General features: G+C 37.7%; 1 protein-coding gene across 4 annotated transcripts in view; it reads left to right on the top strand.

Annotated features, from left to right (window-relative positions):
* Nucleotides 1-19,456, top strand: part of CDK6 (cyclin dependent kinase 6) — a 234,263-nt gene that overhangs the window by 42,239 nt on the left and 172,568 nt on the right. For 3 of the 4 annotated variants that reach the window (XM_022585851.2, XM_022585862.3, XM_030759787.2), the window contains exon 3: nucleotides 18,462-18,597. The exons of the other annotated variant lie outside the window; for it this stretch is intronic. In XM_022585851.2, coding sequence (XP_022441559.1) covers nucleotides 18,462-18,597 — 136 coding nt within the window. The remainder of the gene's footprint in view (nucleotides 1-18,461; nucleotides 18,598-19,456) is intronic. 4 annotated transcript variants of the gene reach the window in all.

The following is a 19,456-nucleotide window of genomic DNA, read 5'->3' as shown; positions in this document are numbered from 1 at the left end:
GAGGCAGTCCAGTTTTTCTAGCTCTGCTCTAATTGAGCAAAACACTTTCAGACTCTTTTGGAATTGTCTTCAGAATTGTTTTATGAGCCAAACCCCAAAATCAACATCTTTACTTTATTATCACACCTCTTTTTGGACCCGAAAGAATATTATTCAGCCTGATCCCCCACTTAATTTATCAGACTTGGCTCAGGCTATTTCCAAAAATGCAGTGTACTCTCTTATAGGACAATTGAATATTCTTATTCAATTATTTATTCATTCACACATCATGGCTGAGTGCCTCCAGTGAGTCAGGTATGTTGTGGTAACACATAAGAGTCTTGGCTCTGGAAGGGGAAACGTAGAAGGGAGACAAGTGAGGATCACGGAGGCTGTTCACCCCTGAGCAGTCTTTGCCAGTGAGTAGGAGGTCACGAGATGGACAGAGAAAAAGAGAGCTTTCTAGGCAGAGGTAGCAGCTTGTGTCAAGGCCCAGCATAAAAGCCGTGCACATTTCAGGAAATGCAAGAATTTTAGGGTGGATAGAATCTAATTAAAAGATGAGAATGGAGTGGTAATTAGGGGCAAGATCATGAGAGTCCTAGTACCCATGGAATGGAGCATACAGTGGTTAAGAGTGAGGGTTCTGATGCCTGATTATCCGAGCTGAAATCTTGGCTCCTTTGTTTACAAGCTTTATGACACTGAGCAATCTACTAATCTTCTATGCTTTGGTTCTTTTCATCTATAAAAGAGATAAACACAGAGAAAGGTCTTAGCACCATGCCCAGCACAGGGTTGTGCAACCATCACCACAGTCAAATTTAGAACGTTTTCATTCCCCCTAAAAGAAATCCCATACCCGTGAACAGCCACTTCACTTTTCCCCCCAACACCCACTACCCCTCACCCTAGGCAACCACTAATCTACTTTCTGTTTCTATAGATTTGCCTCTTCTGGCCATTTCATGTGAATAGAATAATACAATATGCAGTCTTTTGTGACTGGTGTCTTTCACTTAGCATGTTTTCAAGAATTATCCATGTTGTAGCATGTATCAGTACTTCATTCTTTCTTTGTGGCTGAATAATATTCTATTGTGTACATATACCATATTTTATTTATCCATTCATCAGGTGATGGACATTTGGGTTGTTTCCACTTGTTGATTATTATGAATAATACAGCTCTGAACGTTCCTGTGCAAGTTTTTGTGTGGACATATGAATTTATTTTTCTTGGGTATGTAGCAAGGAGTGGAATTGCTGGGTCATATGATAACTCTGTGCTTAACATTTTGAGGAACTGCCACAGTGTTTTCCAGAGTGGCTGCACCATATTACGGTCCCACCAGCAATATATGAGCATTCCATTTTCTCTACATCTTTGTCAACATTTGTTATTGTCTGTCTCTTTCATTTTAACCATCTTCCTGGTATGAAGTGGTATCTCATGGTTTTGGTTTGAATTTCTCTATTGACTAACGACATGAACATCTTCTCATGTGCTTATTGGTCCTTGTTATATCATCTTTGGAGATCTGTCTCTTCAGATCCTTTGCCTATTTTATTTTATTATTTTTAGCTTTATTGAGGTATAATTGACAACCTTTGCCCCTTTTTAAATTGAGTTGTTTGTCTTTTTATTATTCAATTGTAAGAATTTTTCATATATTCTGGTTACAAGTTGCATATCAGATGCATGGTTTGCGAATAGGTTGTCCCATTCTTTGGGTTGCCTTTTCATTTCTTTGATTGTATCCCTTATAGCACAAATGGTTTTATTTTTGATGAGTCCAGTTCATCTATTCTTTCCTCTATGGCTTGTGCTTTTGGTGTCATATCTTAACATTGCCTAACCCAAGTTCATGAGTATTTACTCCTACATTTTTTTCCTAAGAGTTTTATAGTTTTGGCTCTTATATTTAGGTTTGTGATCCATTTTTAGTTTAATTTTTGTGTATGTTGTGAGGAAGGAGTCCAGCTTCACTATTTTGCATGTGGATTTTCAGTAATCCTCACATCATTTGTTGAAGTCTATTCTTTCCCCATTGAATGGTCTTGGTACCCTTGTTGAAAAATCGATTGAGCATAAACCGGAGAGTTAATTTCTGGGTCCTCAATTATATTCCACTGATCGATACGTTTACCTTTATGCTAGGCTAGCACCACACTGTCTTGAGTACCAAAGCATATTATAGTAAGTTTTAAAATCGAGAAGTGTGAGTCCTCCAATTTTTTCAAGATTATTTTGGCTATTCTGAGTCCCTTGCAATTCCTTATGAATTTTAGGATCAGTTTGTCAACTTCTGCTAAACAGTCTGGGATTTTGATATGGATTGCGTTGAAGCTATAGGTCAATTTTGGGAATATTGGCCTCATAAAAATATCAAGTCCTTCTGATCTATGAATATGGATGTCTTTCTACTTATGTAGATGTTCTTTAATTTCTTTTAACATTGTTTTATAGTTTTCACTGTACATCTTTTGTTAAATTCATACAAAAGTATTGTTTTCGAAGTTATTATAAATAGGATTTTCTTAATTCCCTTTTTTTCTTGTGATGACATTTTCTTCAGCTGTTTTCTTGCCCACCTTTCTGGTTTATTCAGGGATGCTGTTCTTCTTGTTGCATATTATAGCCCCCAAGATTGTTTCACTTGTATACCTGATAACTTCCCAAACTGCTACTTGACCTGTGTCCAAAACTCCAAGTATGTGTTTGTAATTGTTCACTGGACGTTACCACCTGAATGTCACAAGCATCTCAAATTCATGCCTTCTGGAGTGAACTCACTGAATACTCTTTTAAATCTTCTTTTCCTTTTTCGTTTTTTCTTCTGCTGTTTGGAAATAGCACCACCAACCTTGTTGCCTAAACCAGAACTCTGAAAATCATCCTTACCTTCTTTTCTTCCTTCAGCTTTTATATCCTAGTTGGTCACCAAACCCTATGGATTCCACCTCCTAGATACCACTATGGGAATATAAATTGATGTGATCTTCTATAAGGCACTTTGGAGTAAGAACTTTTAAAAAGTGTATATATTTTGATTCAGAAAAAATGTATACCTTTTGATTTTTGCAGTGCCACTTAAAGGAACTTACCATAAGGTAGTGAGCCAGTGTTATGAGAATAGAGAAATGGTTTAATAAATTACAGATATAATGTAATTGAGTGCAATTTAAACATGGTTTTATATATGTGTATACATAGAGAGCCTTGTGAAAGCATTTGATACAGTGTAAATGTTTTAAATTGCATTATGTAAAGCATGATTCTCACTTTGTTTAACAATAGAAAATAAGCTCTAAAAGAGCAGGGATCTTGTCTCATTGACCTTGATACCCCCTGAAGGGAGTAGATGCTCAGTAAATATTTGTTGGTTGTATTGGTCTCTCTCTGCTGCTCCTGTTTATCTAATCTATCTGTATTTCTTATCTGGGCTTTTGAAGACACTTCCTACATGTTTTCCTCACCTCCCATTTTATTCCCCTACAGTCCAACTTCTGTTCTACGGTGAGAGTGGTATTTCCAAGTGCTAAGTCTGGCCATAGCATTGCCCACTGTAAAGTCCTTTGGTTCTTTCCCAAAGCCCATAAGATAATTTCCAGACTTCTTAGCCTGGATTAACAAACTCTTCGTAATTTCACTTCTGTGTACTTTTCCAGCTTTTCTCTTGCCATCTTCCAAGATAATCACCAAGTCATGCCAAACTATCCACAATTCCCCAAATATGAATTTTCCTGCATACCTACATACCTTTGGACATGCTGTTCCTTCTGCCTGGACCATGCAAAACTTCCTTTGTTTATCTGGCAAATTCCAGATCATCCTTGGAGACTCAGCTCCCCAGCCACTTCCCGTCTAGGCACATTTGAGTTCCTCTTCTTCAGGGCTTCCATAACCTCTTGAACTCTTTTACAACCCTTAATGTATACGGGATGGGCATCCCTGTAAGGCTAGAGAGTTAGCAAAGGCAGGGACTCTATATTCTTCTGCCTTCCACTCATCATCTTACTGCTGAACAGACTTCTTCTCCTGTATCTCCATCTTAGGACTTCTCAGTGTTGGTCTGAGGCCTGGTACCAATTTTCCATCGTCTGTGATGAAATTAGAAAAAAAAAGGGCCCTGTGGTGAATTTTTCAGAAGGCTAAATCTATTTACAGTTTGGGTGTTAAAATGTGCTTTCTTTATGAGATGATGTTGATAGTAGATGGTAGGGTATATTTATGTCTTTAGCTGACAGCGTGCTGTCAGAGCCCTAAATTTGTTGGAAATTTTACAGGTCCCTGGAAACCAAAGGTCTGGGAACACTGCTGTATCTCATGGGGTGGCACCAAGTCCCCAAAGTCAAAAGCCTATGAGTCATCCTTGGCTTGTCCTCCTTCCTCATCCCTCCACCCCCGCCACATTCAGACACTTAGCAAGTCCTGCCAATTCAACCTCCTAAATATTTCTGGAATCTGTACTCTCCTCTCCGTCCTTGCTGCCAGTTCCTTAGGACAGGCCCTCTTTATTTTCCCTGTATAACTGTGGCAACTCCTTATGCTGGTCTTCTTGCCACTATTCCCCTCTTATTCCTGCTCATCAGAATAAGCTATTTAAAAATCAAAAGAAGATACCCGTTTCCCACAGGATACAAGTTTCTTGTGGCATACAAGAGTTCTCTCCAGTGGGACTTCTCGCTGTCCCTTTGCTCTTACCTTCTCTTGGTTTTTAGTGCCCTTTCTTTGCCACTTGCTTGGGTAACTTCTGATGGTCTAAGACCGTTCCACTGTCACTTCTACAAACCTTTTCCTACAAGTCTGGGTGAGATGCCCCTCTTGATTACTCTTAAAATACCCTGTATTTATCTCTACCTCAGCATATCCAGCTTAGTTGATATTCATCTATTTATGTCTGCCATCTCACTAGACTCTGAACAACATAAGAAAATCTGTTTTATCCTTTGATCTTTCTGTCCCCAGCCCCCAGTACAATGCTAGAAAATAACAAATATTGAGTGAACGTTTGTTGACTAAATGCGTTTGTTCAGTGTAATGATCAGATGTACATTGTAGAAGGCTCCACTACCCAGAATGAGGGGTGAGTACAGGGAGTCTCCACGAGGCAGGAACACAGGATAAAGGCCCTCTGTAGAAGTTTAGGTAAGAGTGATGAGTACTGAACTGGGGATGTAGCAGTGGATGGAGAAACATTTGAGTGGTAGAATTGGTGGTTGACTGGATATTTGGGGAAAGGGAAGAATCTCGGATTACTTGAAGGTTTCTGGGCTTGGAAAATTGGTTGGATGGTGTGGCTCACCAAAGAGGATGAGCTCTGTCCCAGATACTTTGAAACTGAGATGTTCAGAATATTGGTTGAAGTTTTCCAAGAGGTAAACTGGATGTGGACTTTGGGGAGAGAATTATTTTGGAGAGAGACAGATTGGGGATTTGTCAGCCCTTAGGTACTATCTGAAGCCATGGCCATTTGTTGTTGGTTATGTTGTGGTAGTGGTGGTGCTGCACTGAGTGAAAAGAGAACAGGACCTGAGACTCTGAGTGTTGAAGGTCCACATCAAGGAGGAGAGAGAAGTCTGTGAAGGTTTCTAATTGAAATCCTGGTTTTGTGTCATACCTGTTCTATCACTCTGGACAAATTATCCTCTGAATCTCAGCTTCTTCATCTGTAAAATGAGAGTAATAATACCCACTTAAGTAAAATGAGAGTAATAATACCCACTTAATAGGGATATTGAAGAACTCAACGAGTTTACGTATGTAAAGTCCCTGATATGTACAGTTCCAGGCTCATTCTAGGGGCTTGTAAATGACAGATTAGAGAGGAGATTCAAGAAAGTATTTCTCAGGGTGTGAAAATGTTTTGAAACAAAGAATTTCTTAATGATTGTGCTGGAGATTACAATTAATATCTTAAACTTATAAAAATCTAGCTTGAAATAATACTAACTTACATTCTATAGTATATAAAAACTTTTTTCCTATACAGCTCTGCCTTTCCCCCTTTATGTTATTATTGTCACAAATTACATCTTTATACATTGCATAGCCATTAACATAAATTTATAATTATTGTCATATGCATTTGTCCTTTTAATTATATTAAGAAAAAAGAGCCCAAACCAAAATACAGTAATACTGGCTTTTATATTTACCTGTGTGGTCAGTTACCTTTGCCAGTGATCTTTATTTCTTCATATGGCTTTGAGTCACTGCCTAGTATCCTTTCATTTCAACCTGAAGGACTCCCTTTAGCATTTCTTCTAGGATGGGTCTAATGGCAAGAAACTCCCTCAGCTTTTGTTTATCTGGAAATGTCTTAACTTCACCTTCATTTATAAAGGATAGTTTTTATCTAGAATTCCTGGTTAACAGTTGCACTTTAATTTTATTTATTTTATTTTTAATTTATTTTTGGCTGTGTTGGGTCTTTGTTGCTGCGCGAGGGCTTTCTCTAGTTGAGGTGAGCGGGGCCTACTCTTCTTGCGGTGCGCGGGCTTCTCATTGCTGTGGCTTCTCGTTGCGGAGCACGGGCTCTAGGCACGCAGGCTCAATAGTTGTGACTCACGGGCTCTAGTGCGCAGTCTCAGTAGTTGTGGTGCACGGGCTGTGGTGTGTGTGCTGAGTTGCTCCTCAGCATGTGGGATCTTCCCGGACCAGGGATCAAACCCGTGTCCCCTGTATTGACAGGCAGATTCTTAACCACTCCGCCACCAGGGAAGTCGCTGCCCTCCATAGTTTCTTATGAGAAATTGGCTGTTAATCTTACTGAGTTTCCCTTGTAGGTGATGACTTACTTATCTCTTGCTGTTTTCTTTGCTTTTTGACAGTTTGACTTGTAGTATGTCACAATCTCCTTGCTTCATGTTCATGTGCCTAGAAAGCACTCAGATAAAGGATCATAATAATGATGTTGAATTAAATGATTATAATTTAATGTTAATAATAATGACCATGAGTCATTCATCAGTAAAACATAATTAGTACATTGGGCTTAAAAAGTCAAGAAAATGTTCAATGCTTGTCTAAAGAATTCCATTAAATTTTTTAACTTTAAAAAATATTTTGGGGACTTGAGTAAGAATCAGGTGTTCAAAATAATTACTTGTGTGGAACACCCAGTGGCCTAAAAGATTCCCAGGATGAGTTGTTCCTCTGGTTTTTGCAAAAGAAAACTTCTGCCGTGGAAGAGATACGGTTACAGCTACATTTCCAAATTCTTACCTACTTTAGTTTTTAATTGCTCTTAACACTATGAAATATTTACCTTATTATCTAAAATATTCCTAAAACAAAGATCAAACTCTAAAATAAAATTAAAGTGTAGATATATTAAATCATAACTTAATATTTACACATTTTTGCATCTGAAAGAAGCCTAACTTCAGATCCTTAAGTTTAGCAGTTGATAGAGATACCAGTTCTTTCAACTTTTCCAACTGTGTTCTGTTTTCTAATCTTTTAATATAGTTTCCTGATGGTGTTCTTTTTTTTTAATTTTTTAAAAATAAATTTATTTATTTATTATTTTTGGCTGTGTTGGGTCTTCGTTGCTACACGCGGGCTTTCTAGTTGTGACTCACGGGCTCTAGTGCGCGGTCTCAGTAGTTGTGGTGCATGAGCTGTGGTGTGTGTGCTGAGCTGCTCCATGGCATGTGGGATCTTCCCAGACCAGGGCTCGAGCCCATGTCCTCTACATTGGCAGGTGTATTCTTAACCACTGCGCCACCAGGGAAGTCTGAGACCCAGGTGTCTTATTCCTTCTGTTAGTTTTGACCCTCTGCACTCTCTTGGCCTGTGTTTCCTCATCTGTAAAACAACTGCATAGAACCAGATAATCTCTAAAGCTCCCCATATTTATAAAAGTCCATAATTTTGCCATGGAGAAATTTTTTTCTTTCTTTCTTTCTTGGCTTGTATGATGAACAATAGAGTAATCTGAAGAATTTTTGAGCTATTGTTTCTCCTTTATTCCATGGTAACTCTGCTGCTTTTGACCTTTTAACCAGATATCAGAAAAGTAATTTTATTTTTCCTACATTCTTTTTGTAGAGTTAGTCCATACTGGGGAGGATTGAAAAACACATACCTTCAGTGAGGCAGTAATGCATGCATATTGCTTTTTTCCCCTAGAACAAAATTAAGAATTTGATTTAACATATTTAATTTTTAAAACTACCTTTTCAGAATTGATGGTCAGGATTGTCTCATTAACTTAGTGGAGCAGACTGAAGAAAAGTATATGAGTGATGGAAGGAAAAAAACTTGAAGGAGAAAAAAAGCTTTTCTAATTCTTGTTTTTGAAATGGTGATTTTTTTCTTGTTAAAAATTGATAAGTTCTCATTGTAGAAAGTTCAGATAGGCAAATAGCAGAAAACACAATTCCATAATTTCATCACCTAGAGCTTAGCCACTGTTAGCATCTTGATTTATCTTTCTACCATTTTGTTTACATATGTGGAATCATACTGTACATATTCTTTTGAAGCCTGAATTTGCTTTTAATAATATATCATGAATGCCTTTCCATGTTCAATAAATATGAATCTGTATCATCATTTTAAGGGCCACATGATATCTGTATGTATGTGTGTGTGTGTGTGTGTGTGTGTGTGTGTGTGTTTGTTTTTCCAGATGACTCTTCAAAAAAGCTTTTTACCAGTTTGTACTCCTACTGTCATGTGGGCCCATTTTCACAAATGCTCACAAATGTTGTGCCATTTTATCATTTAAACATTTTTGTTACCCAGTTTGAGGGGCTTAAATAGTGTATCACTGATGGTTTCATTTATGTTTCTTTAAGTTATTACGATAGTTTAACATTTTTTCCTATGTTTATGGTCATTTATGTTTCCTTAAAAGGAACTAAATTCAGTGGTTGTTTTATTAGATAATAACCTAATCATAAGGAGCTGAGTGAATTAGTGCTGGGATAGCTTTACTCACCTAGTAAGGATGTGATTATGAGAGATTTTTGGCTTACAGTGTAGGTAAAATTTGGTTGGTTTTTTTCTAAGACCCAGCAGACAGTCTTCATCACAGACGGCTGCCTAGTTTTGGCTGATTCGTCGTTTTTCCTCAAGAGAGGCCCAAAGCTGGAGAACAGGGCTTTTACAGGTCAGAAGTGGAGACAGAACTGAATGTTGAAAGTTGGCCAGAATGTTCATGCACTCATTCTGACTCAGGCCAGAGCTGCTCACTTTGCTTTCAAAAATATCATTTAACTCATATATTTCTGAGATTGAAATATCTTTGTCAAGCTCTGTTGGGTGTGTCATTTTCTAGCTAGTCAAGGGAAGGACATAAGAGAAGAGGGTCTAGAAGATCAACAGTCTTCAGCCTTATTTTATTTTTCCTGTGAATTTTCTGAACATTTTTTTCCAGCCCAGGATGGAACACATATATTACTGGTATGGCCAAGTTAAACAAAGACATTTGGGAGTTGGCATTACCACAATACCTGTCAGTAGTGTGTCTCATTTGCCACAGAGGGTCTCTTGCCCCAAAGGCTGTGCTACATACAGAGGTAGGATTGCACAATGGTAAGGAAATCAGACTTGGGAACCGGACAGCCTGATTTCAGATCCCATCTTCACCACTTACAGTGCCTGGGCCTTAGGCAAAGTACCAAACCTCTCTATGACTGTTTCTTTCCTCTTTTTGTTTTGAAACAGCTTTATTGAAATACACTTTACATCCTATCAAATTCACCCATATAAGTATACAGTTCAGTGGTTTTTAGTATATTTATGAGTTGTGCAGCTATCACCATGATCTCACATTTTATTACCCAGAAAGAAACCCAGTACCCGTTAGCAGTCATTCTTCATTCCTTCCCCTCCTTCGTCTCCCACCACCCCCGGCCCTAGGCAACCACTAATCTACTTTCTGTCTCTATGGATCTGCCTATTGTGGAGGTTTCATGTAAAAGGAATTATGAAATATGAGGCCTTTTGTGATTGGTTTCTTTCACTTACCATAAACTTTTCAAGGTTTATTCATGTCATAGCATGTATCTGTACTTCATTCCTTTTATTACTAAATAATATTCCACTATATGGATAATACCATGTTATGTTTCTCCATTTATCAATCGATAAGATGTTTGGGTTGTTTCTATTTTTGGCTATTATGAATGATGCTGCAATGAACATTTGTATACATACGTCTGTTTCTTCATCTATAAGAACGAGTACCATTTCATAGTGTTGTTATGAGCACTAAAAACGTCAAAATACATAGAAGGAGCTAGTGGGGAGCAAACTAAGAAATGTTAGTTAGTAAATGTGATATATTAGTGTGTGAGTCCTCATTTAACGTCAGTTACAAGATATGGCCTCCTCAGCATGCCATGCTTTCCTAATGGCATCTCTGAAGATCCTCTCTTTTACTTTGCTCCCAACTTTTCCCTGAGTTATAATTTTGAAAAGTTTAATTCGTTCAGTAGACATTGAACATCTACAGTGTGTTAGACACTGTACTAGACGCTCTAGAGAGTTAAAAGAGTAAAAAAGTATGGAGAGGTACTTCCAGTTTAAGGCTGTCTGTAGTTTGCTAACCTGTAATCTCTGACCTGCCAGTAGGGTTTATGACTTGGGGCCCCTGAACCCCACCCTCACACCAAATGTCACAGGTTTATGAATCGTTTAATCCATTCACTCTTATCAGGCCCTTATTTTGACCCATGTATCTGTGTTTGTGAAGCTAACTGTTGTGTAAGGAAAAGGCTAAAACTAAGGTAATCATGTCTAGGTGGAGCCTTCATCGGGTGCAAGAGTAATGTCTCATTCCTACACTGTAGCTGGGGTTGGTGAATGGTGTTTATTCTAATCAAGACATAATGGTCCCGAATTTTCTCAGCAGATTTCTTCTTTTTATAGAGTTGACTTTATGTTGTTTCTGAACTTAGAAAACTATTTTGTATCGGAACTGGACTCAGCAGAAGTGTCAAGTCATTGTCTACCTGCCTCTGTTTTCTTTCTCTTGACTTTGTGGAGATGGTGATCCACGTGGTGACTCAGAATATTTTGCCCCTGCTACCATTCTCTTCCCTATAAGAGAACAAGTAGGTTTCTGTGATTTCCTCGTGTGTTTTAGCTCTGAAGTAATGTTTCCTTTTTTCCCCATAATAGTATATACTTAGCATAACAGAGTGATGTTACTACCTCATTCTTCTCTCTGCCTTTGATTCAGATAAAATGCATTAGCAGTTTGAAGGATTGTGCTTGAAATATGAGTGCCTCCAGTGCTTGCTATAGGACTATGAAAGAAGTTTGAATTCTGTTATTTAATGTCCATTTCAGGAATTCATCTTGAATATTAACAGAGCAGTATACAGTATCCTATATACCCATTAAGACAGCCCAAATAGCTTATTTGGGGCCCAGCTTACAGTGCACCAGTTTTGCACTGCCCTATGATAGCAGTGTGTTTCCATATACACAAGTTTTTACTGTTCGCTCTATTTAAAATATTTACTGTAGTGCAAGTCACATCTTGTAAACTTGCCCAATATGGGGGATTCCCATTTTATTTGTAAAACACTTTTTGGTTAATGGATGCAAAAATATTAACTCATAGATCCATATTGCCAGGTACATGTAGATAGAAGCTGAAACGAGATTAGTAGAAACTCTAAAGATGAACTGGAAGAAGATGAACTATGAAACTTTCTTATGAACACTCTTTTTAAGGCTATAAGGAATAAAATGAGTTAGTAAATAAAAGATGTTGGCTTTGCATTCCCTTGTCAGATTGTGGTAGCCTTCAGTGTAACAACAGTATGATCACAAAGGGGTTTCCCTGCTTTGGGGTTATTACTTATGGGGCGTCCCTGTGCGTTTCTACTTTTCAACAACAGCTAGTGGAAGGGGGGTTGCTTAACGAGGGGCTTTGGGAGAACAGATCTCTGAGCATTGGACTCAACCTTTAACTAAACTCAGTACCTTTGTATGATTTTTAAATGCTTCTCCTTGCCTCCTCACTTCTCCTTACCCAGGCCTTTCCGATGCTATAGGTTCCATATTCCCATTTGCAATGAGCTTGTCTCTCTTGCTTTCTTTCTCTACTTTTTCTCCATAAAATGCCTCTGTGGTCAGACAAGGAACCACAAGGAGGAATCCTGGGAAGAGGCTGCATGGCTCCTTAGGAGAGATTAATTATTCGGCTCTGCTGCTGTCAATTACTCTTTCCCAGCCGGCAGGCTCATGGAGAAACCTCTTAAGGCGAATAGTCTCCCAGCAAGTCAGTGCACTGGTATAGTCACCTAGAGGAAACTCCTACTAATTAAGCTATGTGCTTGAGCTTAATTCAGTTTGTCTAATATATAAGATGTATTTGAGGTCAGATATTGACGTTTAAAGTCTTTTAATTATTTCAAAATGTTTATAGATGTCTTAGGACTATTTTTTGTTGTAAGTAATAAAACCCAACTCAAACTGGGTAAGCACAAAAGCAACATTACTGACTCACCTAAGTAATAAATCCAGGGGTAGGTTGGGCGCAAGTGGGTCCAGGTGCTTAAATGATGTCATCCGGAATCTCTTGCCTATCATCTCTCTGCTCTGGCTCTCTTCGGTGTTGGCTGCATTCCGTGGTGGGCTCTACAGTGGTGGCAGAGATGGCCACCAGCAGCTGCAGGCTAATCTGTTGCCAGTTTGGTAATCCCAGAATAAAGAGAGCTCTACTTTCCCAGAAGATCTAGTAAAATTCCTGGGACCAATTCCCATGGTCCTGTCCATCCCTAAATCAGTCATTGTCACTCTGTCCAGGGTAGGTTACATGCCATCCTGCGCATGTACCCCACGAATATATTGCTTGAGTGTATGGGGTAGGAGTGGTTCCTCAACAAGAAATGAGGATATGGTTTCCAGAAGAGAGAATGGATCTTGGAAAGGTAGACATCACAGGTGTCTACTGTAATAGGATGTAGAATGAATCTACTTTGATGTTGATGTATAAAGTTTCACATAGTGTTTGTAGAATTAATTTGGAATTAATACATAGCCATATATCACTGCTTGTAGTTTTACATGTCAGTTGTCTCTCCCCCCAACTGGATATGAAGCTCTTAGAAATGGTCCCCGTCTTAGATCTGTTGGAATCTCTAAAACCAAGTACAGTGCCTGCACGGTACAGTGTCCATACTGCTAAATGTTTACAGGTACTGCTGAAATGGCGATTTCCTTCTAGCAGCAGGTTCATTATTATTAGTGGCAAATACTTCTGGAATTACACCATTCAGTGCTGGTTGAGAATAAGTGCACACACACTCCTTATTTAATGAGCAAAAGGAGAATACCCTGGCCAGCATCCAGTAGTGTAGGGTTATTGGGAGGTGTGAACATAAATTTGGTGCATGCAAACTGTAGCCAAAGAATGTGCTTCGTGGACTATAGAGGAAGAGATTAGAGATTTTTAAAAAATTCTTCTCAATTCTGAAGACTGCCTGTAGTTCAAATAAAATTTTGTTTAGCACCCTTCGGCAGCTGTGCCAGACATCTCACAGATCTTGAACTATTTGATGTCCAAACATTCAAGAGTATGAAAAAAAGCGACAGGAAAAAAATCTTTATAGAACTTCCTGTGACAGGTCAGAGTTTAATCACAGCAAGTAATGCAGATTTCCCTTTTATTATAACCACAATAGAAAGGCAGGGCTTGTGTTTACAGAGCATGTTGTTTGGGAGACCTTTGTAAATTGTAATCTTTGGAAATCCCAAACCTTATTGGTTGTAATCCCATCCATTAGATGAAGACAACTTGCCTATGCAATAGATCCAGAATAGCAAGTTAAATGGAGAACATGAACAGGAAGCAGTTATTCCGAATTACAATGGGTAGGATGCAGAGTTAATTCATGGAGATATTTTGTTATGAGATAATTACATCACTAGGACAGCTGGAAAGCTGAGTGCTGTGCTGGACCGCAGTGCTTGCTCTCTGCCCTGCAGCTGGGGGGTCAGGACAATAGAGACAGGGAGAGGACTTATTTTATGGGATAGTTAGGGGCTTGGCTGACTTAATTGTAAAATGATAATGACCTATCTGCCTTTTTTGGATTTTGTTTTGCGCAGCTAAACTGGATTCGTAGACTCAGTGAATGCTGAGAACTACTTTTTGAACCTTCACTTGGATCACGTTAGGCTAAGCTCTAATGGATAAATTTTGAATGGTAGTTTTCATTTCCTCTAAAAGTCATCTGAGATATTTTTGTTCATCCTCAACACAATGTGATTATATTTCTCTTATGGAACTGTAGTTATGCAGTCACTGAAATGGTATTTTTGTCAGTTTACTGAATAGCAAAAAAAATAGAATGGTTTTAGAAAGCTTTAAGATGTCGGTCGACACAAGGAATCAAACAGTTGAAGTTATTTCCCAGGGTTTATTTTCAAATGTTCAGACCTGTCTGGCTCTTTTGTTTTGCAAGTTATAGAGGTTATAGATAGCTTGACCACATTCCTCATTGATTTATATAAATATATTACAGATTGTTAACCTCCTGCCAAACACCAGGGGTTTCATTCAGTTCTTGTTTAGTTCGGTTGCTTTATGTGAGACTTATTGGTTTTGTTACAGCATCTATCTTCTCTTTATTGCCCACTGAAGTGATTATTATTTGCTTTGGGATGATTCCAGACAGAGTCCTTGTAGACAAGAAAGCATCAAAAATATTATGTTCTAAAATTCCTAAGATTAGTATTTATAGCTGTTGATTCAAAATGCATTTTCTACCCATTATGACTAATGTAATTTAATTTTACTATGATAATGTTTACTAAGCAATTAAGTCAGACTAAATTTCATGTTTTAGTATAGAGTAATATTTCCCAAAATGTCTTCTGTACGGTACTGGGTCTATTGGATGTTGATGGCCAGCATTGGAGCCCAAAACCTACAGGTTCTTCTAGGACTTTTACTTCCCTCGATGTCACTTTTGAATTTCTAAGGAGACGGTAATAGGCTCCATTTCCCAAATAAAATTGATAACGGCACCTTAAAAAAATAAAAAGCATTATCACCTTGAACCAGCGTGAGCCACTTCTAATAAACACCATTCTTCTTGTAGCCTAGAAGAATATATAATTATATACACTAAAATTTATACAAGAATATTCTACTCTGTGTCTCTTTAAATGTGTGTCTTTAAAAAAAATTGCCCATTAAAATTAGTGCCTTTTCTCCATGGCTTATCATTTGGGGCAATTAACAGGGGCTCCAGGGAGCTCACCTTTTGCATATCTCAGGTGTGGAGTCCAGGTGCTGCAGGCAGCAACAGTGAATCTTAATAAATTGAAGAGAGTGATATAACTTTGAGAAAAATAACTTGGGTGGGTTAGATGTTATTCTTGCATTGTGTCATACAGAGTGTTTGAAAATGGTTTCAGTGAGATGAAGCAACATAGCATGCTGCCAGGGCTGTTAGGTAACTAACAACGGTTTGGGAGCAAGTGACCCTTCGGTTTAGCAGTGTTTTATGATCACTTCATTCTCCAGCTACATCCCTGTCAAAACATTTTTTTCTTTTGGAAATTACTAAAACGTCTTATGTATTACAAACCGTAAGTGTAGTAAGAACTGGAGTTACTAGTTCTTTACTGACTGGAGGCAGTGATAAACAATGTATTTTTTTATTAAGGAAATGTATTACTTATAATAGAAAACATTTTGAAAGTAATGTTTAAGAAGCACAGCTGTAATGATGTAGTTCCCATGTTTGTATTTGATTTTAGTACAGGCCATTTTTGGTTCATTACTGTTTCATTTTATCACAAAAATAGAAGCAACAGATATAAAGAAGCTTGGTAATTGTGGAACTCCTTTTTCTTCTTCAAAAGGAAGAAAAAATATTCCATTGTATATATTTGCCACATCTTCTTTATCCATTCATCTGTCAGTGGACACTTAGGTTGGTTCCATGTCCTGGCTATTGTAAATAGTGCTGCAGTGAACATTGTGGTACATGACTCTTTTTGAATTATGGTTTTCTCAGGATATATGCCCAGTAGTGGGGTTGCTGGGTCATATGGTAGCTCTGTTTTTAGTTTTTTAAGGAACCTCCATACGGTTCTCCATAGTGGCTGTATCAGTTTACATTCCCACCAACAGTGCAAGAGGGTTCCCTTTTCTCCATACCCTCTCCAGCATTTATTGTTTGTAGATTTTTTGATGATGGCCATTCTGACCAGTGTGAGGTGATACCTCATTGTAGTTTTGATTTGCATTTCTCTAATGATCAGGGATGTTGAGCCCAGCCATAAAAAGAAACAAAATTGAATTATTTGTAGTGAGGTAGATGGACCTAGAGTCTGTCATACAGAGTGAAGTCAGAAAGAGAAAAACAAATACCGTATGCTAACATATATATGGAATCTAAAAAAAAAAAAAAAATGGTTCTGATGAACCTAGGGGCAGGACAGGAATAAAGACACAGACGTAGAGAATGGACTTGAGGACATGGGGAGGGGGAAGGGTAAGCTGGGACGAAGTGAGAGAGTGGCATGTACATATATACACTACCAAATGTAAAATAGTTAGCTAGTGGGAAGCAGCTGCATAGCTTGGTGCTTTGTGACCACCTAGAGGGGTGGGTTAAGGAAGGTGGGAGCGAGATGCAAGAGGGAGGGGATATGGGGATATATGTATGCATATAGCTGATTCACTTTGTTATACAGCAGAAACTAACACAACACTGTAAAGCAATTATACTCCGATAAAGATGTTAAAAAAAAAAAGGGAAGAAAAGAATAAAGCTGTCAAAGTATGCGGTTTAAATGGAAAGAAGATTGTTCAAAGAAGCCTATGAATAAATGGTAGTTACCTTGAATTACCAAATTGAAAGAGTTGTTTTTATAAACTTCCCAGGTTTCAGATCCATGCATGATAGCAATCATATTTTTCAGTACGGCATGCATATGATTTATGGCATTATTTTTAATAAATTTGTTAGTTAGGAGTTTTTACTTTGTCAGAATAATTTTTCAGAATAAGTCACATTAGTGATACTCGAAGACTTTAGAAATTTAGAAAAAGTTAAGTTTATAAGTAGATAATTAAAACTTAGAAGTCAGAATATTTGGAAGTAGACAAACGTAAGGAAGAAATTCTGTTGATCTTAATTGATTTTAATGGAGTTGTAGAACTCACCCCAGGCTGCCCAAAATTAAAAAGGAGTTTGGACCTGGCTATAAAGTATGTGTGGTTGGTGGTGGTGGTGTTCACCCCATCGATTTAACTTAATTATGGTGTTCTTTAGTTTCTTTTAAGGTTTACTTTAGATTAACACTGAAGTACCAAAGGTTATGGAGCCCATTTAGCCCAGCAATGCAGTAGAGTGGCATGGTGAACCAGCTAGGCATTAAAAATTTAAGAGGTAATGTACAAAGTGGATAACTGAGAGTCAACCCTGCATTTCAGTAACTGGGTTATATGCACATTTATAGTTAGTTTCTTTGAAGAAGGTGTTGTTTCATTTTAAAAAATGAAAGAAAGTAATATGAATAGCACTTTTATTAGCCTTTTCTTAGTATTTATATTACATTCTTGTCAAGAAATTTATTTATAGCTTGTTTATGGGTGGTGTGTTTAACTCTTTAAATGTTTGGTGAGCATCTCATGTGCCAGATAGTATCCTTTGTCTGTTGAAACTAAAGGAGATTCTGTCCTTTGTCTTGAAAATTCTTTTGACTACTGAAGGCTTTGTTCTTAAAACTTAAATTTTGAATTTGTTGTAGGATTTTATGGAAGGAATTGAATTCTCCCATCCAAACATAATTATAAAGTTTGTCAATCTGCCTTTATCATCTAAGGGCAATATAGTTTACAAATGCAATTTCTGCCCCCTCCAAAAGTTAAAATTTCACAGTTTTTATTAGCATGATATTTGGAATTTTAAAACTAAGAATTCATGCCCATTCCAGGGAAATGATTTGATTCACCAGGATGAGAAGGCTTTCTTAGAAATAAACCAAATTTCTCCATATTCCATTATAGTTATTTTCATAGGCATAATTATAAGACCTTAAATTCCAGGAAAATCTAAATTGCAGAGTCCAGCATCTCCAGAAAATGCTCAATCTGTCTCTTTAATAATTCTTGACCTGTGAGCTAAGAATCATATTTTTCCTAGAGGCTGCAGTTTTTGAAACTATCTCTATCAGCAAATTCTACCTAAGATCTTAACTAAGGAGCCCTCCAAGCAGGCATTCTCATGTTGCAGTCGTGTTGCTTTTTCTTTGCCATTGTGGATTTTGTCACCACTTAACCAAGTGCTCTGCCCCTGAACTTTCATATCGATATTAAAGTATCAGATCCTATTAGGTATCCTTACGTATTATCACAAGGAATGATCAAACCTGTCCTTTTTTTCCCCCTAATTACGTGATCAAGTTGAGGGATATGTGTAAGACTTACAGGTTACTTCTTTGCTTATTACCACCTACTTAATACCTCTTTTTTTTTTCCTTTTAGGTTGTTTGATGTGTGCACAGTGTCACGAACAGACAGAGAAACCAAACTAACATTAGTGTTTGAACATGTTGATCAAGACTTGACCACTTATTTGGATAAAGTTCCAGAGCCTGGAGTGCCCACTGAAACCATAAAGGTACTAAGAATCATCTCTCTGCCTAGTCAAACAGTCACACTGTTATATAAACAATGGCACTCTTTCCTTATGAAAATTGCCAAAATTAGAGCCTTTGGAACTCAATATATAGTTAAATATATCTAGTATGACTAAGTGGGATGTTTAAAGAATGGGGTATATTCTAGTTCACTAATTTTAGGGCTCAGTGGAAAAAACCCTTTAGTTCTAATACATATTAAAATTATTGGAAAATATCTATTTGTACGTTATCTGGCCCTAAGCTTAGAAAGTATAGTGTAGTAAGTATAGCTCAGCCTTTTTCTGATCGTTTGTGGATTCTGAGGGTTATAATTTAAAACATCATTCATGAGTATATTGAATATGTACTTGTATACTGGTCCTAGGACATACCTATGCTATGTAAATCTGAAATATTGATTGTTAGGCCCTTCTTTCTCCATTTTCTCCTCATTCATAAAACATTTATAGGAAGCCTAAGTGTCAGGTACCATCCCAAACTCTTGGGATTCAAAGATGACTTAAAACTCCTTGGAGGTCAGCAAGCTAGATGCATTGTATTGACTAGAGGTCCTTTCTTCCTTTAGGTCTAATGGGAAGAGCTGCTTGTAAAGCTCTGTTGGTCTTACTTTGTTCTGCTTAATTGAACTTCCGAGTCAATCTTGTAGATCTGTGCATATCATGGGCAGGTTTTCACAAAGACCTGTTTGTTTTCGTGAATCAGGTGAAACAGACTCCTTACCTTATCATTCTTTGTGTAGAAATGAATTCTAGAGTTCAGCATCATTTTAGATAGGAGTTAATAGCTGAAAACAGTTTATCTTCTGAACAGAGTAAGAAATGTCTTTTAGTGATAGCT

Source organism: Delphinapterus leucas, chromosome 9, assembly GCF_059928025.1.
Source record: "Delphinapterus leucas isolate spDelLeu-1000000601 "Yukka" chromosome 9, BTC_Dleu_Yukka2, whole genome shotgun sequence".
Lineage (NCBI taxonomy): Eukaryota > Metazoa > Chordata > Mammalia > Artiodactyla > Monodontidae > Delphinapterus > Delphinapterus leucas.
Note: the sequence above shows the minus strand (reverse complement) of the source record. Positions and strands in the feature narration are given on the sequence as shown.